Below are 27,303 nucleotides of genomic sequence, written 5' to 3'. Positions count from 1 at the left end.
GTTGTTTTGTCCTTGATAATATTCTCTTGTGAGCATTATTGATATAAAGCCAAGCTGAATTGTCCATCAATTCTCTTTCATCCTGCTGCCACCCTCTACCAATGCTAGTCCTTCTGGCTCTTCCTATTTCAAAGAGAGTAATGACCTTTCACTGTGCGACAGCCCAGACAGGTGTGAGGCCGATGTAAATCCACATCAAATCAAGTTCTATTGTGGTGCGTTTATTGTATGTGGCTGGTCGAAAGAGGCTTGTCATGCTGTTCTCCGTGAAGGTGTGTCTGCAGCAGGCTGTAAAATGTGCCCCCTGGCTGGTGTCTGGTAAGGGGGAGAGCTGGTCGGAGAGAGGCCTTTCTCTCTCAGAGGTGACCTGGTGCTATAACTCACACATACTGCCTGTTGGCAGGAGAACAATGCCGCCTTTACCACCGCGGTTTAGCCCGCAGTTGACTCTTTGACCTATAAATCTTCTATGGACAAAAAGTCAAAGATTCACAAGCCACTGGAAATTTGAGGTTTTTCAGGGTTTTGACATAACACGAGCAGACAGGCCTTATGGGTCTTCCTGTTTTATGAAAGGCTGTTGTGAAAATGAATCGCGCTGATTTCATCAAATATGCAGAATAGTGAGGATAACATTGAACACATAAGCTTTTAGATGCATTATTGTTAATATGAGTTAATTAGATAAACTGTGCAGTAATAACCTTTTTTTGTAGAATATTTCCGCTGTATTTGAAGGAAACCTTTGTAAAACTTCATGTAAAAGGAACTTTTAAGCAACAGAAAATAGACAAACGAAAAGCAAAATATCTACCCTGCTGTTGTGTTGGCAAGTCGGTTTAAGCAGGCATAGATAAACAATTTCTTCTACATTGGTTCACTTTATGGTTAAATTTTCTCATATCAAATTCCTCACTGATACAAATGCTCCCTGAAAATATGGCCTCTCCAAAATACACTCATATTTCAGCCCTCATAATGCTGAGCCCAGAGTCATCCAGCCTGGAAATTGCCCATGGAGAATTCTTGTTCGGCTGGATATTATATGTGCCACATCCTATCCCGGCCTTTGTGAAGACCCTCTTCCCTGAATGGCCAATTTCCCTCTTCCAGACACCTACATTTCAGCTATCAGACTGCCTTCGGTCACAGGGAAAGAAATCTAGCCCACCCCCCTCTTCAAATACTGTCAGAGGAAAATCTCTTCCTGATACCCTGATACCCCCCTACCACCATCAACACCACCTCCGCCATACACTCCATCCCCGGCGGCAACATTATGCTGTCCTTGATGTTTTATCATTAGTTTGGGAGTGTGTGGTCCCCCACTGCTGTCTTTTGATGGAGTGCAGACAGTAAAGGCATGGATACAGCCAGCCAATTTCCCCTGCTGTGAGTCTCCCTCAGCAAGGGGTCGTGCTATCTTTCCCCTGCACCAGAGTCAGGCATATATTCCCCTGATGAGGCAGCTTTCAGCCCTACTTAGTACCATTGCATACCTGAATTGCCCTCCATTTTGTCTTTCTGATTATTTTGTTTGGGGGTTATTGACAGGCCTAATCAGTACAGTGTGGGGCGGAGGATGCTGCTCGGGGCTCTGCTGCGCTGCAGCGGGAGACCACCAGAGTGGTTTAATTTGCAGTTTGACTTAATTATTGAGAGCAACTCTGGAAAATAGCAATAGCAATACCTTTCCATGATTGCCAGTCATTATTATTCATAGTTAATTACAAAATGCATAAAAAAAGAAATAAAATAGTTTGCCATAATGAAATTTAATACGACCCCATGCAGTACAGTGAAATATCAGCATCTTTTTCTTTGTATCTTTAGCCATGCTAGCAGAACAGCTTTATGGATGGCAATAATGGTCTGTCAGTCAGTCACTTTTGTCCAAGCTGACATATCTCAACAACTATTGGATGGATTGTAATGAAATGTTGTACAGACATTCATGGTTCCCAGATGATGTATGCTAAATACTTTGGTGATCCTCTGATGTAGCGCCACCATGAGGTTGACGTTTTGTTTTTTAGTGAAATGTCTCAAATACTAGTCTACTGGATGGTTTTTCATGAAATTTAGTACAGACATTCATGGTTCACAGAGGATGGATACTCATACCTTTGGTGATCCCAAAGGTTTGCGTATCTACTTAATTGATTAGCACACAATTTTGTCCAGACATCCATGTTTCCCAGATAGTCTATACTAACTACTTCAATGGTCAGCTTAGCATTAGCAAATATTAGAATGCTAACAAGCAAAACTTACATGATAAACATTATACCAGCTAAACATCAGCATGTTAGCATGCTGACGTTAGCTTTTAGATCAAAGCACCACTGTTCCTAAGTACAGTATCATAGAGCCGCTGGCATGGACTCTTAATCTCTCACCACAGTAGCTAAAACATGTGCATGTTATGATTTTTATAGTACAGCTTTTCATCTTCAATGCCTTTTGTCTTTCTTTACTCTTGTCTTTCTTTATTTCTTATACATGTTCTTTATTTTTTTTACTCTTTTCATCTAGATGCTCCCACTACTATCCCCACACCCACCACCAATCCAGTCAACACGCAAGGTACTGTATGCCCCCACTACTGTCCCTCTCAGCAATCGTGTGTGTATGTGTATGTGTGTGTCTGTGTGTGAGCTTGCATGCACGTATGATCAGGTGATCAGAGAGAGAAAGAGTGAGGGCTTGTACCTAATGCTAAGAGAGACTGTGGATGGCCAGTTTTAATCAGATAGCGCTGCTGATAGGTGACATTGAGGACAGGCAGCACGGGGTTGTCAGAGACACCTGTCATAGCCCTTTCCAGTCACATGTTTGATCTGAGAAAATGTAGAGACTCTGCTTTGCTGTTCTGTTATCTTATCAGCATCTACTGCTATATCTGAACTGGCCCATCCATCATATTATAATGCCCTTTACATTTCCCCTACAAATGCCAGTCACACTTCGTCTTTGCAAGGCCGAGAAAACATCAATAACTATTTTCTCAAAGACATATGAAATGAATGAAAGGCAGTTCATTTGCCAACCTTCTGATCACACCATTTTATACTTTTGATTCAGCTCTAAATGTACTTCAATATTAACCATTAAAAAAAAAAAATCACTATTATTTCAAAAGCACCGCTAAGGCTAGACAGATGGAGAGGCAACCTTGGGAGTTGACATTTGGATATGCCAGAATGTGACATTTTAATACAAAAAACTGTCCTTAAAGAATAGATCGGTTTATCAGTAGCTGCTTTCGAGATACAGCAATTTTGGCCCTTTGTCATGATCTTTCTGCAATTCATACAGACCTAAAAATGATGTGTGTCAATATACAAATAATACATTTATAACTCACTCCCTCCAATAATTATGGCTGCTTTTAGTCATCCATTTATTCTTTCAGTTGATCAATCAGTTTGCTATTCAATAGTTTGTTTGTGTTTTTTTTATTAAAAATAATCTCAGTAGTCACATAAATGGCGCAGTCCATTGTCATATTTGTGTGTCTTCTGAGTTTTTTAAAATCTCTGTTCACTATGACAATGCACTTCCCCAAACTTTATTTTTGTTTGAAATTTCTACCCGTTTTTTTCTCTTTAAAGTTATACTATGCAGGATTTGTTGGTTGGTGTTTGTAAGCACAGCATTCAAAACTGGCCCCTCCTCCCCAGGTCAGGGACACCAGAGCAAGCTGAGAGCAGAGCGACAGAGAGAGAGAGCGAGCAGTGGTGGTCAAGCAAGCTAGAGAGTGAATGAAGAGAGCAAGTGGCAGTAGCAAGAACAAAGCTGTGAATCAGATAAATAAAACATTTTCTGATTGTTTCACAGCAGTTACGTTCTAAAGCATAAATAAACATGCCCACACCTCCACACACCTCCACACATCCCTGTGGGAAGGTGCCACATTGCCGGATTTTGTGTGAAAGCAGCCGAAGCACACGCTTATCCTGTCTGCTGTGGCCTCTCTGCTCTGCATATATCTGTGTGTGTGTGTGTAGCTCAGCCCCGCCCTCCGTCAAACAGACACACAGACAGCAGAGGAGCAGCACACAGAGAGACGGAGAAGCAAGGGAAATACTGAAGCACATAAACAGCAATGTAACCTGGTCACTATGCTACAAGTCCCGACCTCACACCCTGCAAGCTGTTATTGGCTGGGGGCTACACACTCACTGCCAAAAAGGCTGACACCTAGAAATGTCCCCAACACAGCAAAATAATAAGAAAATACAGGCAGAGGGCAGGGTCTCTGTAGATACATACACCACCACATACTTATAGTGGGTCATAAGGGATTATTTTTGCATGAGTCTATACATTGCATAGTATGCCTTTAAGTATTAGCAGTATGACAGTTATTACACTGCTTGGATACAAAGTCATTTCAGTTTTCTGACTCATGGGAGAGTCAAAAAGGAAGTTGCAGAACTGTGCATTACTCTGCATGTTTCCATAAGCTATTCTCTTCGGAGTTGCACTGATGCAGCCGTCTCCATTTTTTCCCGCTGTAACATTCCAGTAATTTCCGAAAGACAGGCTTGAAAGAGGATTTACCGTGATTTATGCAGTACATGCTGGGAGGATGTAATTGAGCTTTCTTGCAGTTCACTACTCTTCTAAATACCCTGTCACAGGGGCAATGCTAAGCTGGCTTGCGGTAGATTGCTTTAGCACTACCTTAATCAGCATAACAGCACAGTATAGCATTTTCCTCTCACCAATAAGGATGTATACAGCAAGATTTCTTATTCATTCACTAGAACCAGCGTGGGAAGCAGCACGGCCACTTGCCACCACCAGCTGTGATTTCCTGTCGTAATCAGAAACCACTGAGCTACTACTCTATATGATCCTGGTTTTAAAGGTGCAATTAGTGATTTTTGTGACACATAATTTTCAGTCATTGTCACATATAGATTGAAGGGTTTGAGTTATTTTAGAAAATATAGTAAATTTTGTGTGTTTGTCCACTGGTCATAATTGGAAACTGCTTACACATTACAGATGTAAACCTGAAAATTATAAATAATTGGATAACATACAGTAGATTTAGTTGTTGTCGAGTGTTAGTGGGTGTAGTAGACAAACAGTTTTGAATTTTTGCTCCCTTTTTATCCACATTTAGATCCCAGATTGCACCTTTAAACCTTGTTTTTGCCATATTTTGATAGCTCCACCCATGCCATTGTGACTGGGATCAGCTACCTTAAAGAACACGTTTAGCTTTCAAGTTGCTAAAAGGAAACATAAGAGGGATTCTAGTAAATGTTAATGCTCTACCTCTTCTTGGTTTGGATCATAATTGATGTAAAAATATAGGCTTTAATTCCCAAAACGCAATGATTTCACTTGCTAGATTTCCCTGTGGGTGTAGCCTTACAACTGAGGCACCAGTTCAAGGCCCACATATGGTTTTGTACTGTGGGGGAGCAAATGCAGCGTTAAAGCACAGAATCTCACAGTTGTTTGTCTTCTCTGCTTGTTTCATGTTCAGAGAGCGTCAGAAGAGTTCACATTGTCAGGTATTTAGGTGTCTTAAAAGATGCAAAGTGTGTGTGTGGACCTCTTGGGAGAGATAAGTCACCCTTTCATAAGAACATTCTTTCATGTGTTTACAAGTTTTTAGACCTTGTTTATCTGTGTTTTTAATGAATATTTATACTAAAACGAAAAGCTTTAAATTGACATCCTGTATCAAGAAAAAGTTGCCAAATATGCTTTGTGCTGATCCAAATACTAGATTGAGACATTTCACACTAGTATGCAGCTGTCTCTTATAACATAAAGTAAGAATTTTAGCATGAATGAAGCTTGCGTAGTATTACTTTCAAGATGGACAGTAGATGGTTGCAGCATCACAGAAAATTGTACTCGATGAGTTCTTTGTCAGTGGTTGTATTTCTTTTGGGCAGAGGGTAGAATTTACCCAGAATCCCCAGCTCTGAAGGAATAAAGTGAGTCTGTGGCGATAATGCTCCAGCTCGTCAGATGCTCAGAGATGATCCAAGGCAGGGACATTATATCCTGGCTAAGCCTCCAGTAACCCCCCTCTCCCCCGGCTTGTCGAGAGGAGCCAGAGGAAAGACATGGAACAAGGAATTATGTTGTAGACTTGATTGAAAAGACCCTATGTTTCCGCAGATCTGCAGTCCAGGGTAAACTGTTGTTTAGCATGGTACAGTAGGATCTCAGATGAATATAATGGAGGAATATAAAAACTCAGTTACATCAAGAATTAAATGTTAAATATGCTTTTGGGTGTGATGAGTTAAAGGGGATTTTCAGAGGTCAACATGCTTCTGCTTTATCGGTTCTACAACACTGTAAATTAACTGCCAGTAAGAGCTTTGCAAGCAAACATTACACGATACATGAACCTGCATCTGGCCTCTATACTGCACCCTTTAGAATTGACAAGACAACAAACCATAATGTGCTTTTTATTACTTGCTTGACTAAGCCATAAGGGATTTGTAAATCCTTCTGACTTTAACATGTGCTGCAAAGAATACATACAGTACATGACTTCAGGGTTGTTCACGTCTTTGTTGTAACAAACACATCGGGAAGCACATAGGAAATCCTGTGTTTTAGCGCCAGATGGTATTTTAGGAATCCATCTCTGTCAGGTCTTCATGCATGTCTTGTTTACTGCATGTTAGGTGTTGGCAGATTTCCACTGCTGTTTAGTCTTGGGATTCAAGTCTTACTGCGTGTACACCATTGACTTCCACAAAGACTTTTATGAGTGCAGTTAGTATTCAACATAATTAGTCATTAAACATTTACCACAATTGTTTTAACTCTCACATGTATCATTCCTCTTTGAAGTATTTCATTGGAAAAATTAAAGAATCATTTAGAAATGCTAATTAGTTTTTTTTCACATTTGTTTACTCTTATTCCCAGTTGAAATTGTGTTTTTTCTGACCTGCAGTTTTTTGGGGTTTTTTGTCTTTGCTTTAAACAGTTATTAAAGAAAGAAAATATTGTAATGGTCCATTTTAATTGGACTCAAGGGAAAAGGTTAGTAATGCCAGCCCACCCTGTTTCACTGCAGTAATATTGTTTTTTTCATGGAGTAGTTGTAAATGATAATGGGCTGTACTAAGCACACTGGGTTTTGCAGATTGAATGTTATGTGACTGTTATGTGCCAATGAATTCACATTGTGTCTGAATTTTATTCCCTCGTACTTTTGCGGCACGTTATCCGGCCGAACTTTTGGAAGAAAAGCAGAGATTTCTATTAGTTTGTCAACCTTTTCCCTTGCCTTGATCTCGGCCGGGAGAAAACACATTTAAGGGGAAGTATGAAGTGGAGATGAGTGCGACAGGCTTTTGTGTGGAGAATTCTGTCAATCTCAAAAGATACAATAAACTGCCATCGAGGACTTCAAGTTCACTGTCACAATTTTCCCATTTTATTAGTTGTAGTCAAACCTTCACTTGTATTTCAGCACCTCTGTTAAATGTCACAGCTTGTATTTGTACATCTTCAAATCATTGTTTGTGTTATTACAAAGGACTCCGGAAATCTATTTAGCGGACAAGCAGTGGCATTGGAATTCTACTGAGGACAATATTGTACTCTGTTGATAGTCTGCTACAACAGCAATACGAAAAATGATTTGGTGAAGATTGCCCATGTATGCTCATCTCATTATGTTCATTTCCTTTTCGAATTGCAACAAATACAAAAGACACGGATGTTAGCAGTTCAGTGCTGCAAAATGGGTATTGACGGCCCTTAAGTTGATTCTGCAGCAATGTCCCATTGTCCTGCCACTGCCCAGCAAAGGGTTAGTGTGAGAATCTATTCAGTGCAAGTGAAGGGTTTGCTCTATCAATGCAAGAGAGTCATTGTTTCAATTATATCCATGTAATTACATCTATAAATTGTAATGTGTTTGTGTGTGTTGGTTAGGATATGTGTGTGTGTGTGTGTGTGTGTGTGTGTGTGTGTGGTTGTGCGTGTGTGAGATATGCTTCGTTATGTCAGCAGAAAACTATTAAAAGAAAAAAAGATGGGAAAACTGAAATTATGTTCCATGTAATCATCCCGGTGACAAGCTTGGAGCTCTGATCTCCTGGCTGACAGATAGTCCGATTGGATGTTCTGTTACTGACCAGAGTGGCAATTAGTCATTCCAGTACAGAGACGGAAAGGTGCGACTGTAAAGCATGTGGTACTGGGAGTTCAGCAGAGCAGATTTCACCAACGCGCAGACACAGGCATCAGTTGCAAATCCTCTTTATTCCCCCATAAATCCCCACGGCTGTGCACATCCTGTCAGGACGCCGGTGTGGGCATGTCAGCACTCCCAGATCGAGCCGTGAGCAGAGCTGTGCCGGCAGTATGGACACCATCCACATTACAGACATAATCAAATTCTACTTATTTCAAGTGTGAGGCCACAAAGGCTGCTGTAATAATATTGCCTGTCATTTGGAGGTTTTTTTTTATTTTAAGCACCTTGCAGTATTATGAATGCGTATATATTGAACATGGGTGGTCTCAGGGAATCACACTCTTGATCCTGGATGTGTTAGAGCAACGAATGACAAACTAATCTACACAGGAAGAGGAATTATAGTTATGATAATGTGACACTTTATAAAGAAATTCTGTTCTCTTTGAGGTCAGGGTCACATACAGAACATCACTTTTGGAGACTAAACCTGGATTCTTCTACTCAAATGCAGTGGGTGGACAGTGGAGGTGTGAATGGATCTCTATGGCAAAACTGAACCTGACATTTCTGTTGTTATATTATAAAACATTATATTTTAAGATGTTCCTGCTTACAGATTCATGAACTGTGCACTCCAGTGATTTATGACTGCACTTTCATAAAGTTGGGGGACTCACAAGAGCCAGATTTGGGAATGGATGTAGCTCAGCAGGTAGAGTGGGTCGTCCAATAATCGCAGGGTTGGCTGTTGATTACAGGGATTTTCTGTCCACATTTCAAGTGTCTTTGAGCAAGACACTTAAGACTCCAATTACTCGCAATGGTTATTAGGCCAGTGTATGGTAATGTAGCGTGCAACCACTGGTGTAGGTGTGAATGAGTCATTGGATACAAGCATTATATAAATGCAGCCCATTTATGAAAGAATCATTTTTGACAAAAAAGTCTTATTACAAGACTTGGTAATTACTTGGTTTTTCCAAAGCTTTCAGCCACATCTTCCTCAGTGTTCTCCAAAGTTCTCCAAATTAAATGACAAAATGACAAAATGCGTCATTGGTCCATGCAGAACGACACAAAGACATGTTTTATGATCTGACACCCCTATCAGCAGTAATTGGCAGGACAACATTATATCTCTGTCTCTGCCTTCCAAAGCTGTTACAAATCACCGTTGAAAAATAAAAATGTTTTATGATGTAACAACACTATGGTTAGGGTCTGATAAGGTTTAGGAAAGGACCATGGTTTGGGTTCAAATTACTACTTCCTCATTGTTAGGGGATCTTCATCGTCATGATTACAATAATGACCCCATGGTTAAAGTAAGGGGACAATCATTGTCATGGTTTAAAAAGAGGCCTTTTTCGCTTGAACATAAATGTATTTAATTTTGGGTCATTAAATGAAACGACTGATTTTGTCATTTTTCTTGGGAGGACAGTCTCTGTTAGTACATTTTAAAGATTTTAAATCAAAGCAGCAGAGCCTAAGAAAGACTCATGTCCTAGTATGAGAAACATTTAAACGTTGCATCCAGCATTTCCCATAATGCAACCAATATCATCTTTTTTCACCAATATCACAAGACCCTCGCTGCCTGGTAAATAGCCCCATCTTTCAGACTCTGAACTGTACCTCCAGATTGTAACAAAAGCTCTTTTAAAATTTGTTTTCTCCAAGCCACTAATGATATCACCAGGGTTTTTTTTTGGTTTTTTTTGCTCTTTTTCACAGTCTGAGTAGATTAGTGACCTTTATGTTTAAAATCATCATACAATACACTTTAGACCTTTGTATTTTATTGGGTTATATAACATGTCTCATAATCTCCTTACATTATAATGCGGTATTACAGCAACAGCACAAAACGCATGAAAACGAGCATTACTGTTACATTTATCGCATGGCTATTCCATTTGAAAATCGTTACACATAATGTACTGCCGATCATGTTTTGTTGCATTGCCCTGTAATAAATAAAGGACTACCAAACAGACAACCAGCATTCAGTACTGAACATAATATTAGCAACCTGATATGCAACCAACCATAACAGCGGATACTGTAGGTGTTATCGGATTTTTAGTTTCTCCCTGACATTTTTTGATACATTCTGCACACCAGCTGGATTTTTCTACCTCTTAAATAAAACTCTTCCCTCGGTGTGCAGAGGCAGCCGAGACCCTGCATGTTTCCTTGCGGATGTGTCAAACGGTAGACAGAAAGGAGCAAGGTGAGGGCAGGAAGGTGTGGGGGCAAAAGAGGGGAGGAGACAGGACTGTGCACAGGCCATTTAGTGGGTGTATGTTCATTAGCATGGAGCATGGGCTGTTCCCTCTCCTCGGGGAATGAGCTTTGCTATCTGACATCCCTGATACAGTAAACAAACTGTGCCTTGCATGTCCCTCCTTCACACACACCAACGCACATCCACGACTTGCCTCATGAAGACGAGTCCATTTTAAGAGAGTGCTCAGCTGAAACAAAACTTTTCTTATTAATTAGTTTCATTGCAGTTCCACTTCCAAGATGTCCTCGCGTTACGTGAATGCAACTTGAATAAGGTGTTGTTTTCAGAGAATGAGAATGTGTCACTTGTCTTAGAGCCCCTCAGCTCAACCTATTACGCCCTCACAGTGTTGAGAAATTCTGCACTCTCCGCTCGTCTTTTATCAAAATCATTCAAGTTCAGAGCATGACTAGTGAGATTGATGGAAAATTGAGCTGCTCTCTCATGCAGCAAAGAACAGCGCAGCCATTCCCTCACCCGCCACTCCTCCATCAGTCCAAATGTGCACAGATATAGACTATTGATAAATGCCTCTGAACTATTCTGAGACTGGAAATTTAAAGGCTTCAAATTTTGCCTTGTTCCTCTGTGGTGCACGGATAAATCTGGCTAAATGCTAGACAGTGATGCTCTTTGACACCTGAGGCAGCCACGTATTTCTCTGCATGGGGACATCGGGCGCCAATTTATCTCCAGACTTGTGTCTATTTCTGATGATTGAACTCTATAACTTCCAGAAATGGCCTCTTAAATCGCAATATATTTTACAGTGTGTGAACTCTCGCTGAAATTGCAGACGGTGTCTACTGTTTCATGGTGTAATAACTGTCTTAAAACATTTTTCAACATTGCTCACTCAAGAGGCTCAGGCAGCTATTTCGGCTGTATGGCACTGAAAGCATTCATGTAACGATCCGGGTTCAGCAGTGTGTATGGTTAATAATTTAGATAGACATACAACATGTTCAAGTAATAGATACTGTTTTTTTTATAATTCATGAATACAGTTATGTTAAGCTAAGCTAACTGGCCCACCATACGGACATGAAAATGGTATTGATCTTGTCAGCTAACTCTTAGTGTCTCCCAAAATGTTGAACTATTCCTTTAATGTAATATGTGACTGGATTTTGAATTTTAATGGTTTTGTGGACAATGTGACTGCACACAAAGCGAAGAGATTAAAAATTGTTGAGAAAAGCCTCAATCTGGGTATTATCAATCTGAATTATTGGTGGTTTTTGCAGAAGTTGTCAGTAAGTAACAACAAAATGCTTTAATAGCCTATTTGTGGGCTCCTTAGTTTCAAATTGTAAACTATTTATCATCCTCCATGGACCAACTTGTGTCATAGTTTTTATTGGTAAACAACATAAGCTGGCATTTCTCTGAGCCGCCTATTTAAGTGTTTCCTTTCTGTGGTTAGGTCATGTTAAAATGCTCTGAAAGAAAACAAACCAATTTGTTTATTTTGGCAGCCTAATGATGTAATGACCGCAGACTCCAGTGTGGTCCACGTCTGTGTGAAGGTATTAGCTTTGTGACTGGCTGAGAGGGTTTACTGATCATGGAATTATTTACGGTTATTGTCTTGTTTTCAGACTCCAGAGCTGGCGAGGGGGCACCACAGAAAATTGACCATGCTGTCATCGGAGGAGTGGTTGCCGTGGTGATGTTTGCCATCCTCTGTGCACTCATTGTTCTTGGTCGATACTTTGCCAGACACAAAGGTAAAACACCGGCAGTGCAATCATACTTGATCATGAACAAATCTCAGAGTTCAAGTGTTTTTTGTTGCAAGTGGAGCACAATAGGATTGAAGTGCACGAGAGGAGGAGGAAGAGGAGGAGGAGGAGAGCGTGTGGCTAATTTGTCTGTACTCCTGCACAGGTACTTACTTCACACATGAAGCCAAAGGGGCGGACGACGCAGCTGATGCAGACACGGCCATCATCAATGCGGAGGGAGGACACAACAATACAGACGAGAAGAAGGAGTACTATATCTAAACAGGACAGGCCAGGAGAGACGGGTGGGGATGCTGCTGGTGGTGGTGGTGGTTTTGCTGTAGGAGCATTATGTCTAACTCTGATTGGTTACGAGAAGGCTTGAGGGCGGGGAGGGCAAGATTTAAAGAGGAAGCAAAGAAAGAGAAAGTGGAAAGTAGGACTGGCATGGCCAAGTGGTAAGAATAGGCGTTGCTGAGTCTCCTATCCGACCCTTCCTGGACTGCTGGGGCCTATTCTGTACAGTTCAATTATTTTACAGACAATTTTGTGCCTTGTTCTATTTCTTTTGTTTATTTTGTTGTTTCCCCCCTCACATGCTTGTTGGATTGGATTTTTTTTTCTCCATGTACTCCACCTGATCCTTTGTTGCATTTGGCTTTCGGAGGAGATTAAATGGGCCTGGTGTTTGTCTATGTATGCTGCAGCTAGCTTTTAGCTCGAGAGTCTCTGTGCACTAGGAGCCAGCTCATCCACACTTTTTTTTTTTTTTTTTGAGTAATTTCCAGAGTTTACTGACTAGAACACAGTGTCAACACCTTTTTCTCCCTGCTGGGTCAAAGTCCAACCGTCCCTGCAAATTCATCACATTGCCCCCTCTCCATACATGCAGGTCTGATTGGTTTTAATGTGTTTCCGCACAGATTTCACTCAAACCCAAGGTCAGGTTCACTGTGTTGATTAATAATGTAACGATTGTGAGTAATTATGCTCGTCATAGAATGTATTTGTTTCTGAAAGTCAAGTACAGTAGGAGTGCGGTTTAGTATAATTTCACATCAAACTGCAAAGTACAACTGGTCCCGCATTGGTTTGACAAGTAGTAGATGTGAGGTCAGTTTAGTATTCGTGTAGGATTTGTGGAGTGCAGTCTAAGACACCATGACAGCTGTAATGTGCCGTGAATTTCTACAGAAAAAAATCAGAACTGTTCATTCTTTTCTTAAAGCTCTGTATCATGTTTTTCTGCCTATTGAGAGAATGACACTAAATCAACAATGGCGGATAACATCTACTGTCATCTGCTTTTTATATTGTCATTAGATGGACGTCTGCTCATGAAAATATTAATGGAAACCTTCAGCATTTTTTTGAAATACACTTATTCTCTTTCTTGGCAAGAGTTAGATGAAAAGATCAATACCACTCTCATATTTGTCTGTTAAATATGAAGCTACAGCCAGGGGCGAGTTCGCTTAGCTTAGCATAAGGACTGGAAACAGGGGGGAAACAGCGAGCTTGGCTCTGTCCGAAGGTGGGGGTTGCACCATAACAGGGGACTATTTGCTGGCTAAGAAAAAGGCTAGTCAAGTTAGTTAAGGCTAGTACGGTACTGTTTTTGAAAGGATTAAACAAACCAGATATAAAGTGTTAATCAGTGAGCTTTATAGGTGGTGGTTGGCAGGTTTTGTTGCCTATGGACAGAGCCAGGCTAACAGTTTCTCCCTGTTTCCAATCTTTGTGTTAAGCTAAGCTAATTGGCTGCTGGCAGTAGCTTCAAATTTACATTACAGATATGGAGGTGGTATCTTTTCATCTAACTCTTGCCAAGAGAGCATATAAGCGCATTTCCCAAAATGTCAAACTATTCTTTTAAAAGCATTGCCTCTATCTAGAATGATCTAACAATTATTTTTGCCACTCTTTTTCATCCATGGGATGGGAGGACCAAAAACATGGCAGAAAATGTTGCTCTAATAATTTTGAAGCCAAAAGACTCCCTGTCTGATGGCTGTCTGTTGATTTGGGGTCAGATATTTCTTTTTTTTACCACATAGTACCTAAAAGAGCAACTGGTCCTGCTGCATTAATCATAAAATCTTTTTAAAATGTATTATTTGTTAGATATTGGTACGGCCTGCTGTGTCTGCTTTTGGTTTAAACATGAAATTCTTCACATTTTCATACCACCCACATTGTCGACCCTGGACCAATTATGATAATTACGCGCGTGTGCGTACAGTGCATATTACTTGTATAAAGTAAAGGCTGACAGCAAAAGTCCACTTTGCAGACTGCTCCTCTCTGAATAATTGATTGTTTATCTGATAATACTGAATATTGACAGTTTAAAGAGTCCCGACCTCACACCCTGCGCTCTGTTATTGACTGGGAGCTACACACCCACTGCCCAAAGGTTGGCGCCCAGAAACATCCCAAACACAGCAAAATAAGAAAATACAGACAGAGGGCAGGGTCTCTGCAGATAAAGACACCTCCACACACTTCTAGTGGGTCATAAGTGATGATAGAGAGGGATTATTTTTGTATGAGTCTATACATCGTTTTTTTTTTTTTGTTTGTTTGTTTTTTTCAAATGAAAATCCTACTCATCCTGCCTTTAACTGGAAATGTTACAAGGACTTTGGTTGATTTTATTTTCCAAGGTTTTATCTTTTTATTTGATTGAGCGGTGTTAAAGGCAAGAATGTTACACTTTCAATGGCAAGGTTTCCTTTCAGTGATGTGTAGGGTATCAGGTGTGTCTGTGTGAATACCCATAGCAAGTGAAAAAAAAAAATCTCTGCTTATTTCCTGGCTTAAAAACTCTTGCTACACACTACGACATTTTAGCCTTCGCCCATACACGAGTAAAAAGACATTCAATCACTGCAAACATTAATCAGTTGTATTTCTTTGCTGTCTGTAAAGAAATTTCACCTTCGGGCTGTCTTTGATTACTTGTAAGGGCTCTCAGCCTAACAAGTTATCAAAGATTTGCGTAGAGCTTTAGACTTGGTTTGAGAAAGATCATTTTCTTACTATCATCCTCCAGCCTCAAACCTTCACAGAGGAGCCGTCTACTGTTACAAATTTCTCTTTCTCACCAACACAAATCAGAAGATCCTACATTAGCAGACAGAGATGCAGTGTGCGCAGCATGCATGCTTCATGCTTCTGACTCTGTCACAGCTAGAAAAGTAAAACTTGTTTGGTAATTAGTGAGTGATATCATTGTATTGCCTGAATAAGAAAAAAAATAGTAAATGTATTATGAAAAAGGATAACCACTGCCTTAAACCCACCTCTTGATACTTATCATTATAAAGGAAAAGACTGAAGGACTTAATTTAGTGCCTTCTCTGATTTTGAGGCATATGGTTAGTATCGTACAGTATCCTCATGTAAACTTTACAGTATCTCTTGTATATTTCTGTCCTTTCTAACTTACAGGGCCAATTCTCATCCAAGTTGTCTGTATTCACGCACCATAGACTCACATTACGACCTGGAGCTTAAAAACCTGGAATGAGTTTGATATTGCAAAAAAAAAAAAAGAAAAAGAAAAAAAAAAAAGTATTTCTTTGTTTATCAGGGTGGTGTGGCAGCTTCCACTGACTAGAATGTCGTGTGCCAGGATATAGTATTTATTGTCTTAATTAGTGATCACGTTTTACAAAAGAATTTCAATTTGGTCATAATTATTTTCTCTGCTTCACTTCACTTTGTTATTTATTTGGATATATTCAAGGACAAGGCTCACTAATAATATCAGAGAGAAATAAAGTACTTTCTGGAGTTTCAGTGTCATGGAAACAGTTATCTGCATGACAAATTTTATTTTGGGGTTTGATATTTATCTTAAATGGTTTAAAAGTGAGTGCTGCTTTTAATCGAGGAATATTAAAGATTGTGGGAAGCATCATTCTAATCCAATTTTTCTTAATACTTGATATTTAGTATGTTTGTTTTCACTCTCTCAGGTTCATGAGTGTTAATAGTTGTGTTTTTGCATCTCAGGTAGAATGCAAATTTAAGGCCCCAGTATATACTGTAGTACCACAGCTATTCAAAAAGTGAAGAAACCACAAGATGTACATGTTTTTCTCAGTTGTACATGTTTATGTGTTCTTAATATGGTGCACTGTTACAGTAAACGTTAAATATTATTTTGCATAGACCTAGTTCACAAATAAAGAAAACTAGATTTGTTAAGCAGACGAAAATTATGTACAGTCAGTGTCAACAAAATCACAATGATGTTCATAAAACTTCTTCTTCTTCTTCTTCTTCTTCTTCTTCTTCTTCTTCTTCTTCCACTGTAACACTTTGCTCATAGAGTATCGGTTATTTAGTAATTATAGGATGTGACCACAGACAGTCAATCAAGCATCTGTTTGCATTCAATCAATTCATGCATACATTTTCATAGATGAAAAGATGGTGTATTTACTGTGACATGAAGTTTTATGAATGATCTGTAACATGTCTTGGATATTTGGATGAAACTCATGTTTAACGCCTGGGAAGGGAGAGAGGAAGAGAGGGAGGGGGTTTGGTTGTTTTATTACCCCAAAATTGTTGTTTTTTGTTTATTTGTTGTTGTTGAATCTTAAATTTCTCTCTGTACCCAGGCGACATTTTTTCTTTTGTGTAGTGAAGAAGATGTTTCTCATATGACCATGCATATTTTGTATTGGTTCACCAACATTTTTACAAAAGGAAAAAAAAATCAGAAGAGTACTTGTCTTAATAAAAAGATATCAATGTTTAAAGCGGGGTGTTGTTGTGACTTGATCAAAAACGTGGTTTCACTTTGTCGTCCTGTCCTGCTGGCAGACTGCAGAATTTATTAACTTGTCTGTGTTGTCAACGTCTCTCCGCCTCTCTAACGTGCTGAATACATTAGCTGGATTTGAACATGTTCACTTCATCCTGAGCTGCTGATACTTGTCAAACTCCCAGAGAAGAAAGAGTTGAGGCAAAAATACTACTACCGATGTGGATTCAATGTGGGGGAGAAGCAGCAGCAGCAGCAGCAGCAGCAGCAAGCAATCTGAGCTCCTATCAGTGACTGACACATGCACTGTGGTACAGATAGAGTCGAGAAACGTTTTAAATGACACAATGACTGACACTGACAGGCTCGGGGGCCCCTGTTAAGGTTTTCGGGCTGAACACGTGGATGTTAGTGATTTGACAAATTGATAGGCATTTCGAGGAACAAGACCTAATTCATAACCATAAGCTATTCTGTCATCATAATTCTGTCAGTGCCACTATTTCCACATTACTTTAAGTGATCCATGCCAGGTAAAGGTCAACAACATTATTCAAACTTTAATGGGAATAGTTTAACCTTAGAAACCAGCCACTTTTCTCCCTAACTCATACAATCATTGAAATATAATGCTTCCCTCAAGGAAGATTAAATACCTACCGATTGATTTTTTTTTTTTTTTGGAAACATGACAGATTACAGGATTTTCTCTATATTTATTAATATTTTCCCCACCGAATCAAGAGGTTAAATCCTTGAAATTAAACCATTTGAGTAAGAAGCAGGTACAAGGATTTGCCGTTGAGCTGTATCAGCTGTCAGTGTATTATGAATGCATGAATGTTGAGGGGTGATGTTTCAGTTAGATGCTGCTAATTCCATTTAAATGTTCACTTTTAATTTGGAATGACATGTTTAAGTGTAATTAGCACAATGGGGAAATTGAGAGTGAACGAATGTCTGAGCATGGCTTGTTTAGTTGGTTAATTGATTGATTGAGATTGATGGCATGTAGCACTTGGCTTGGCTGAGGTATAATTAAATGATGTGGGAATAAATAGTGGGTGAACAAAGGCAAACGCAACAGGCTCTGTCACACTTATCTCCCTTTATAGCTCCTGTCTAGCACAAATACTCAAGGACTTACATAATTCTTGTTTAACAAGACGACAAATTCCTCCAGTATGTTTCTTTTCAAACTACATTTTTATTTCTCACAGAGAATGAAAAGCTCAAGGGCTTTTTGCACAACGATTTTTTTCTTAAAGACTTTTTATATTGGAGATAAAAAACCATCTTCCCGATACTTAAAAGGTGTGATGACAGCCGACAGAGGAATGTTTTTTATGGGAATTGACAATCGCTTTGGATCAGTTTTCACAGAGTTTCAAATTGAAAAACTCTGAACACAAAAAGCCGTGAAAACATCTGATGTAAAATTAAGTTTTACATCACGCAGTAAGTTTGTCAGAGCATCAGGACATTGTATATGTTTAACATAATTTAAATAATTGCTGCGTTTTTATTTTACATTACATTACATACATTATTCAGTAATGCTGTCAACAGGAATTAGGGTTACATCATCAAAAAAGTATCTGCAATGGTAATTTCCTCATAGATTATACAAGAAGTATACATTTGTTCACATTATGAATATGCTAAATTCTGTTAGTATAGTTAACGTAGACTACAGTCTGAGTTTAAAATGCTGTGAATCCTATTAATATGAGTCAAAATGACTGTATCTAAAATACAGCCAGCCAGACCCATACTGTATCGCTGAAAAGCCTATAACATTACAGTAAACCCATGTCAACACACTGCCGCATTTTGACTGTAATCAAAAGAAAATCGATGACATTTCTTTTCTTGCCTTGCATTTCTCCTTTTTTCTGTATACTGCTGCCCTACATCAGTTTATGACAGTGGTGTTGGGGTAATCAGAAAAGAAGTTACAGTACTGCTCACCTGGGTAATATTGTTCAAATCATTAAAAATGATTGCAGCCACATGTTGCATTGATTCAGTGATCTGTGCACAATGGTGGAAGAAGTATAGAGATCTTTTATTTAAAGTACAGATATAACAATGTAAAAATACTTCATTACAAGTAAACGTCCTGCATTCAAAATCCCTGTCAGCAAAATGACTTCAAGTATCAAAGGCGAAGTGTTCTGAATGTGGCTATGACTGGAATATTATTATAGCCTATTTCACATTGATTGGTTGTTAATACTAATGCATCAATGCATAAATAGCATTTCTGATTGTGGCTGGTCAACATGGAGCTGTAATTTTAAATATAGTTTAGTCCAGTGATTCCCACCCTAGTGCTCAGACCCCCTCCAGTGGGTCACAAGAGAAATCTTGGGGGTCAAAGATGATTAATGGGGTAAAACAAATAAACAAATTTATATTCATGTCAGGCATTTTCCTTAAATCTTTTCTGTTTTGTCAAACATTGGATAATTTGAGCCCAAGTAAATGTTTAAATGAAACCATCTCAGAAGTTTAGAGGGTAAATGTCTCTTTGGTGGAACTGCTAAAAACATCTGAAATGCGATAAGAGTCCCCTACTAGACTGCTTTTTGTAAGGGGTCACAAGCCAAAATGTTTGGAAACCACTGGTTTAACAATTAATTACATTTTATAAGCTTATCATATGTCTTTTTAGATAAAATCTTAAATTGAAGTAACTGGTAACAACTTTCAGATAAATATGGAGTAAAAAGTAAAATATTTCCCTGTGACATATAGAGGAGCAGGAATATGACGTAACATGAACTAGAAAAACTAAAGAAGTAACTCAAATGTGTACTTTAAGTGTAGTACTTAGTAAATGTACTTAGATACTCGACCACAGTCTCAGCGTTCAGTAAAAAGCATTGAAACTTGTGCTAACATGAGGTGGTTATATTCTGAGGACTGAGCATGTGATTTGTTTTGCAGTATGGGCAGCATATTTTGTTTAAAGATTTTCTCTTTGCATTACATTTTGCAATGTTTTTGAAACTCTGTTGTAAAACTCTTTAAAAGGAATTTAATTGCAGGAAGAAAAAAACATGAAAACTACACCCAATCCAACAAAGCCAAGCAATGCCAAGAAGAGGGGTTTTTTTGCAGAAAACATCATCTGACTGCTTTTGGATCTTCAAAGTCTCTCTGCTCTATTAATGTTGAGAGAAAAATGCCAAGTCATTTTCCATGAAACAGATGAGCTAGTTGTTTCAAACAATGATGAAGGACAAGCACCTGAAGCCTGCGATAACCACAACACAATTATCTGCGACTGCTACAGTATGACCCAGAGAAATCTGCATTAATTAAAGCACACACTACCAGCCTGTTAATCCTGTATGAAAGTGTCAGGGAGAAGAGACTTGTGTTTGTGAGGTGATTAACTCCAAACCTGAAAGATGCTGTGAACAGCACTATAGGCTCTAATGTCAGTGATGTTGCTGCTTGATGTTTAATACTCTGATAGTTAATCAGAGACTGATGTTTTTCCTCCAGAGGGAGGAAATGTGCCGGGTGTTGATGTGGAAGTTTTAGGTGTGATTTACTCGAAAAGCAAACAAAAAATAGGTTCTTCTTACCCTTCTCTCCCCCAAAAAAGGTTAAGTGTTTCCGACAAGGAAATCTGTAATTATCTGCTGAGCCTAAGCTTCAAGCAGCATCCTCTGAAGTTCCCTCAACCAAAGCTCAAGGTGACTCCGTTCTGCAGAAGCAAAGAGAAGTTTTCTTTGCCAAATTTACATTGATGTTCCGCTTCATAGTCACCACCCAGATACAATAAGCAAGGAAAACATTTCCCAATCTTTCCTTCTTATCTTTTATTCTGCAATGACTGTGCATAATCTTTATATCGTATTTAGTATTGTTGATGCATAATTCATTTTCATTTAAAGCAGATTTTTAATTTGAAACACTTAGATAGCTGCTGGTGATTATCTTTTTTGAGATAGCCATAAAAAAAAGTGCTATTGTTGCACTACAAGTTTATTTAGTCATCCACCTTCTTTCTGATACACCGCCAACTCCTCTATGGATGTGTTTTTTCGCTTATGTTTTGTGTGTGTGTTTCACTTGTCAGCATATGAAAGCGTTCTATTTTTGTGGGACAGCCTGTTACAGTCTAAAAAATGCCTGTACACAGCCTTGAAGTCAGTCACAGGGAGCCTTAGTGAGCCGGTGAGTTGCTGCAGGAACATTGCCACTTCAATAATTTATCAGACTGAGTCTATTTTCACGTATTAGATTAATTAGTTAGGTAATTAAAAGTTACATGTTTTAATTAAATTGGCATTGAATTCAAACACAGGGCCTCCAACTGGAAAGAAAGGCATCATGGGATGGAGTTCATCAGCTTGAATGAGCTTAAATTCAATTCCATTTGTCAAGATGTGGACAAGTTTAAATTTTATCTGTTTCATGCTCTGTAACCATTGCAGCCGCTCTCTTTTTCAAAACCGAGTTGCAGAGTAACACACTGCAGATTAAGAAAGCTTGGATACAAAGGTTTACTGAGAGGCGTTTGGTGTTCTCTTCCTTTGTTCAGCTGTGCATAGGATTCAGTTTTTGCTCAGTAAAACGATGCTGAGCAGAGCTGTTCATCCAGTTTGCCTGTGTGGTCATCCCATGCACATCCACGCTGAGTTTACGATCACACAACAGTTCACATTGCACACACGCAGAGCATCAGAAACTAAAACGAGACGAGGAAAGCCACCATCAAAAGCATAATTCTTGTACTATCACTGGGTTTTCATTTTAAGACATGAAAGTCTAAGCCTGAGATGTGTTAAGTACAGTGTTAGCGCACTCTTAGCATGTCATTGTGATGTGAACAAAAGAAAACTGAAAAAAAGAAAAGATGTGTACAGAACGGAACAAAAGAGACGAGTTAATGGAAACAAGATAGAACACACTTTTCTGCACCGGTTAATTAGTATTTTGAGGAATAGTGGTAGTACCAAGAATAATGCATTATTTTAAGGAAACATGCGGGTGAACAGTGTTCTCCAATTATGTTGATAATTACTTTTAAACACATCATTAAGTCCTTTACCTCTATTCGGGAGGAATTGTCACTTCCTGCTCCATGTGGTAGAGGTTTGTTTTTCTCTTAATGTTAGTTTTTGTGGTAATTTGCTGCATTTCAGTGTGGAATTGATCCACATCTGTATTATTTAACTCTAATTAAAAACTAAAGAGGTTTTTTATTGATGCTTAGTGAAAATCCTACTGATTGTAACATTATTTTGCGTTCAGCAGAAGGCAGAGGTAATGTAATTATTTTACTTTTAACCATATTACTTGTTACTTGTGCTTGCTAAGTGATTTAGTGGTTGCTGAGATTTTTTTTTTTTTTTCAGAAAAATGTTTTGCCTCCGACCTAAAGCATATTTGATTTAGTCCAATTTAAAAAGGGCATGTCAAAAAGATAAATTATATTCGAGCATGCTTTGTTTCTTAACTTAGAAATTAAATTGAGGTTGTAAATGCATGAATTAAATACTTGTGAAATTACAGAGGGTGGAGCCTGAAGCAAGTCCCCAAGTTCTCTGTCTGTAAAATGACTGAATGAATGTAATTACTTTTCCGCTCAGTTATAGGTTTTCTTTACAACATATAATTTCCATACCATGTCTGTGGTAGCTTACCTGTGCTGTGTGTCCACCTGCACCATCAGCAGCCAGGAGATGACATTAGTAACAGTTCATCTGAATGAATCTGCATAGCAACTGTGTCTGAGCGTGTTTACTCTGGCCTTTCATCTGATGATTTGCTCAGTGATCCAGATGGAGGCTTAAAACAAACACTTTTTCTTTATTTTTAATGGATAAAACCCACTCTCCATAGCCTGGAACCTGTTGGATTGTTTGGCTTTTGTTCCTATTTGCTCATTAGTAATGCCTTATGGTTTTAAATTTTTACGAAATTCAAAATCATCGAGCTGTATTCAGCACCACAGAGCCATGCCCAAAATACCAGATGTATCATTTACAATAAATGTCCCAAATGGATTCACATGGCTAAAGCTTATTCAACTGGTGGTTACCTTTTGAACCAACTGTAATGCCTTGGATAATTACATTCTGTTTCTCAGGCTATTATTCATCAGTTAAAGGTCAAGAGCATTATTTGCAACACAAACTGAGCCTTGCATTGTACAGGCCAGCACACAGTCTTCTACTTGCGTAGTCACTTTGATACGCATGTGAATGTCAAATTAGAAAACTGAGCCCTAATAGGCAGCCATTACTGCAAGTGAGGAGCCTAAACCTGAGGTCTAATCACTTATTCAATCACTAAGCATTGTGTCCCTGCTCTCCCATCCAACCACCACGGCTCCCACTAAAAAGCAGCTGGTTTTTTATTTCAAAAAAACATGGATACACTTGAATAAAATATGTATTTCCACCCATAGTCAGGGCCTAATTGGTTATCTAAAGTACCATCAAGGTTCTCTTGGTTGCTGTAATTAAATTAGAACCCATTGTCATGTTAACTAAGTAATTAAGTGAGCCACAGATGATCTGTAAGAAATTTCTTTCTTTTATAAATAACACTACATCTTTCAAACGAGTAGGATAGAAAATCTGAAATATATTACTGTGGTGATTATGGTACAGAAAGTTGCTGCTTCTCCTAACTACATAATCAGGGAGACGCTGGAAAGATAACAGGAGCATGCCTAAAAGTAGAAACTGCCATTTACTTGTTTCGCACTTGTGAAACTCATCTCCAGACCGTCAACACCAACAACAATGCAGCACCCAGCCAGAATGGCAAGAGTGCGAATCAGACTTTTCCTCTATGCCTGACTACAGTCACACGTACAAGGAAAAAGTGCAGAAAAGTGACATTTTAGCTTGTAATAAGCTCAGGTACTGCTTTGTGTGCTCACTAAAACATCTATTTTAAGGCACAATTTCAGGCCATCACACACTGCTATATACAGAGGCAGCATTTTAAAAGATAATACTTCTTTATACATATTCACTAGAAGGAAAGAAAAAAAATCAACCCATATTTAGACTGATATGAATTCCAAAATAAGCCCCGGCAGGATTTATATCTTTTAAAGAGAATTTTTCAGAAGTAGAGGCTTACACTGCACCATTTTATGTTAGAGTTATTTAAGTATGCTCTGCACTTCACAGTCAAGATCCATCAAAGAAACAATGAGGAAGTGTACATTCATAAAGTTCCAATAATGTTTTGTAATGGAACATTACACTGTAATGAACAACCAAAAATGGTTCTTTATGGAGCCACTAAAGTGCTATGAACCAGACAAGCACAGCTACTGCCATGTGCTATATTACTAATAGATCAGCAGTCTGCAGTCACAGTAAGATCCATTAAGGATTTTAAATTGTTCTCCAGAATATAAAGAGTCTATAATGCACAATTTTGTTCACAAAACAACTCTAAAGAGTCATCTCCTCAAGTGTGTAGGGCAACTATTATCCCACAGATCACCTACCCCCGGAGAGGTGACAGTCCTTTCACCTTGCACCTGCTGGTGTTTGGCACCACACGCCTCACACATCCCATCTCTGCATCTGGACCACACCAGATGTTCTTGAATAATTTCTCATACAGGTGAAAGTTCCTACCCTTTGCCGCTGAACTCGGCTTGCTCTACATTCCTTCCAATTCAGACTCATCAAGACATGTGTGTGCAATTTCTGCTCAGATATTTCTTTCTTTACAACCTTCGCTGCACTGAGGGGAGACAAACCTAGATGAAGGGACACCGGAGAGCCTTTTTTCCACTCATTTCATCTGCCCCCCGCTGAAAAATAAGACTTTAACCTGATCCTGAAAGGTAGCATGTCTCAAATGCATCACAATGTCCAAAAAACAGATGGCTATCTAGCAGGGCAACAATTCTTTCTCTGAAATGCTGAATAATACATGCATATCTAGCTGTGATCCAGCGAATTCAATAGCCTATAGAAAAGGATTGCTCTCAACGTAAACCATTTTGCTAGAGGCCGTTCTCTTTCCTCGGGTCCAGTCTCCCATAAATAATTTGCCTTCAACCTTCACATGCATAAAAATGGCAACTTGTTGGTTATGAGAGAGAACAGTGAGGATGCACTTTGAATGCCAATGTGGCGATGAATAAACAATGGCTCACTGCTCCAGGAGCAATGCAGAGCTGCCAGGAGACATTGCTCAGAGTCCACAGGCTCTCTTAATGGTTTTCACCACAGACCAAGCCTTTCAGTCAGCTGTGAATGGGAGGCTGTTTTGATCGAGGGTGGAACACTTTAATAATTTCTAACAAAGCAACAATTCCCAAGGCACTTTGGACAACCTTGGCTGATTCCTTCTTATTATCCTCTAGTGGGATTTCTATAGTGACAACCTTATGGTATATAAGGAGCAGTGTCATTCACGTTCTGACAATGTCTGAATCATCTATAGCTAGGGTCACTGCAACAGTCAACTGGAGGTATATACAGCTCTTAAATAATGTATTCTTTCTTTTCCTTTTTACATCCAAACCATGTAGTTCTTATAATATACTCCACTGAAAATGTAAAAGCAATAGAGGCAATGAAACTCTGGATCCTCTGCAGTGTTTATGAGCAGATTTGAGATGTCAGAGAAGCAAATCAAAGTCTGTGATCTCCCCAGAATGCAATGGGAGCTTTGCCATTTCTGAAGTGCTACAGTGCCACCTGGTGGTGAGCAGACGCCACAGTGGAACTGCAAGTACTCTTAATGTAAAGGTTCCCTATCTGGAGGTCAGAGGCCCTCCAAGGGGTCACAAGATACAGTCCAGGCAGTAAGCATTTGGACATCTGCACATTTATTTCCTTCAGGATCTGTGGTTCAGCACAAAGTAATGGATACTACATTAAAGGGGGCCTATTATGCTATTTCTATATTTTTATGCTAGGACTCCACTAGAGTAGCATTGCATGAGTCACAGTTCAAAAAACTCCTTATTTATCTTATACTGGCCCTTAAGGCAATCCCTCAGTTCAGCCTCTGTCTCTTAACAAGCAGTCTTAGCTCCTGTCTCTTTAAGGACCCCCTCCTAATGAGCCCACTCTGTTCTGATTGGTCAGCTTCCTGGAAGCCTGCCGAGGGGCAGCCGTATCAGAGTCGTATTAAGTTATCGCCAATGCAAACCCAACATTTCCTGCTTTACTGCTTCATATTAAAAGCTCTTAAATGACTAAATAACGGGAGACTTTTATTATGAGGAATTTACATGAAATGTAAGTGTTCCACACTGAATTAGCGGAGCTTCATTAGCGGTGCTAAGAACCAGTTGAAACAACAACATATGGAGATATTTGGAGCTATTTGTTCAGCAGATCAGTTATAGCAGATCAGAAATAATGCAGGGAGGGATAGTACAAGCAGAAACAGCCACAATGATGCTTATGTTTGATGAGGAGCTGCAGACAACCAGCACACCTCCAACAGATAAAAAAACTTATTTTACTTTGCTGTGCTGTGTAATGGGAAAACACTCACAGCATACCAGCTCGACTCGAGTCATGGCTCAGCATGACAACCTCCAAAACGATAGAAAAAATGCCATAATGTTAGCAGCGTGGAGCAGATGACCATATAAAGAAATTCATCTGAAAAAAAAAAAAAAAAAACTGCTAGAAACCGAGTCTTCAGAGCAGTCTGAAGCCAATGTTTTTTGCTCACACTTCTACATATGTCTACCCCATTATTTGACACTTTGGCCACATTTAATATGAACATCCGACATTGTAACATTATATATATGACTGGAAATAAGTAAAAGCATAATAAGTCCCCTTTAAAGTGCCAAGTCTCAGCTTCAATTTGAGCAGGTTTTCATCAATAAAAAAAGCTGTGTTGTTTCAACGTTCATGCACAAAAGAGCTTCCTTGTGGCTCAGAGCTGATTGAGAATCTCCATTTAGACTGAGGTAGAGTTGTCTGTCGATAATTGAAATGTAGTATGCCTGATTTTATTTCCACTGAATGTGCTGAAGCACAGAGTACAGAGGTACAAATAATGTATAACTGTACAAATACTTAATGTCTGGACCGCAAATATGAGGAGTCCCCAGATGAGTAAAAGGATTAAGTAGGAGGGAAAAAAACACAAAATTTTAATCAGTTTTCTCAAATTTTTCCTTATAATTTAATCTGAGAATCATTCACTGTTGTTTCTTGTGACGAGGGGTCGAAAGAAGCAACTGCTTAATTTTAAGGGCTCATGAGGCAGAAAAATCTCTCCTATAAAATATAAATTAATGACACAAGAGGTCAGCAAACTATAA

General features: G+C 39.1%; 1 protein-coding gene across 3 annotated transcripts in view; it reads left to right on the top strand.

The window, feature by feature from the left end:
* Positions 1 to 17,001, top strand: part of cadm1b (cell adhesion molecule 1b) — a 150,163-nt gene extending 133,162 nt beyond the window's left edge. For 2 of the 3 annotated variants that reach the window (XM_067595010.1, XM_067595009.1), the window contains 3 exons: positions 2,536 to 2,586; positions 12,101 to 12,229; positions 12,390 to 17,001. In XM_067595010.1, the coding sequence (XP_067451111.1) occupies positions 2,536 to 2,586; positions 12,101 to 12,229; positions 12,390 to 12,508 (299 nt within the window). In that variant the 3' untranslated portion in view covers positions 12,509 to 17,001. The remainder of the gene's footprint in view (positions 1 to 2,535; positions 2,587 to 12,100; positions 12,230 to 12,389) is intronic. The other variant, XM_067595011.1, reaches the window with a different exon arrangement.
* Positions 17,002 to 27,303: the final 10,302 nt, after the last annotated feature.

Source organism: Thunnus thynnus, chromosome 7, assembly GCF_963924715.1.
Source record: "Thunnus thynnus chromosome 7, fThuThy2.1, whole genome shotgun sequence".
Taxonomy (NCBI): Eukaryota; Metazoa; Chordata; class Actinopteri; order Scombriformes; family Scombridae; genus Thunnus; species Thunnus thynnus.
Note: the sequence above shows the minus strand (reverse complement) of the source record. Positions and strands in the feature narration are given on the sequence as shown.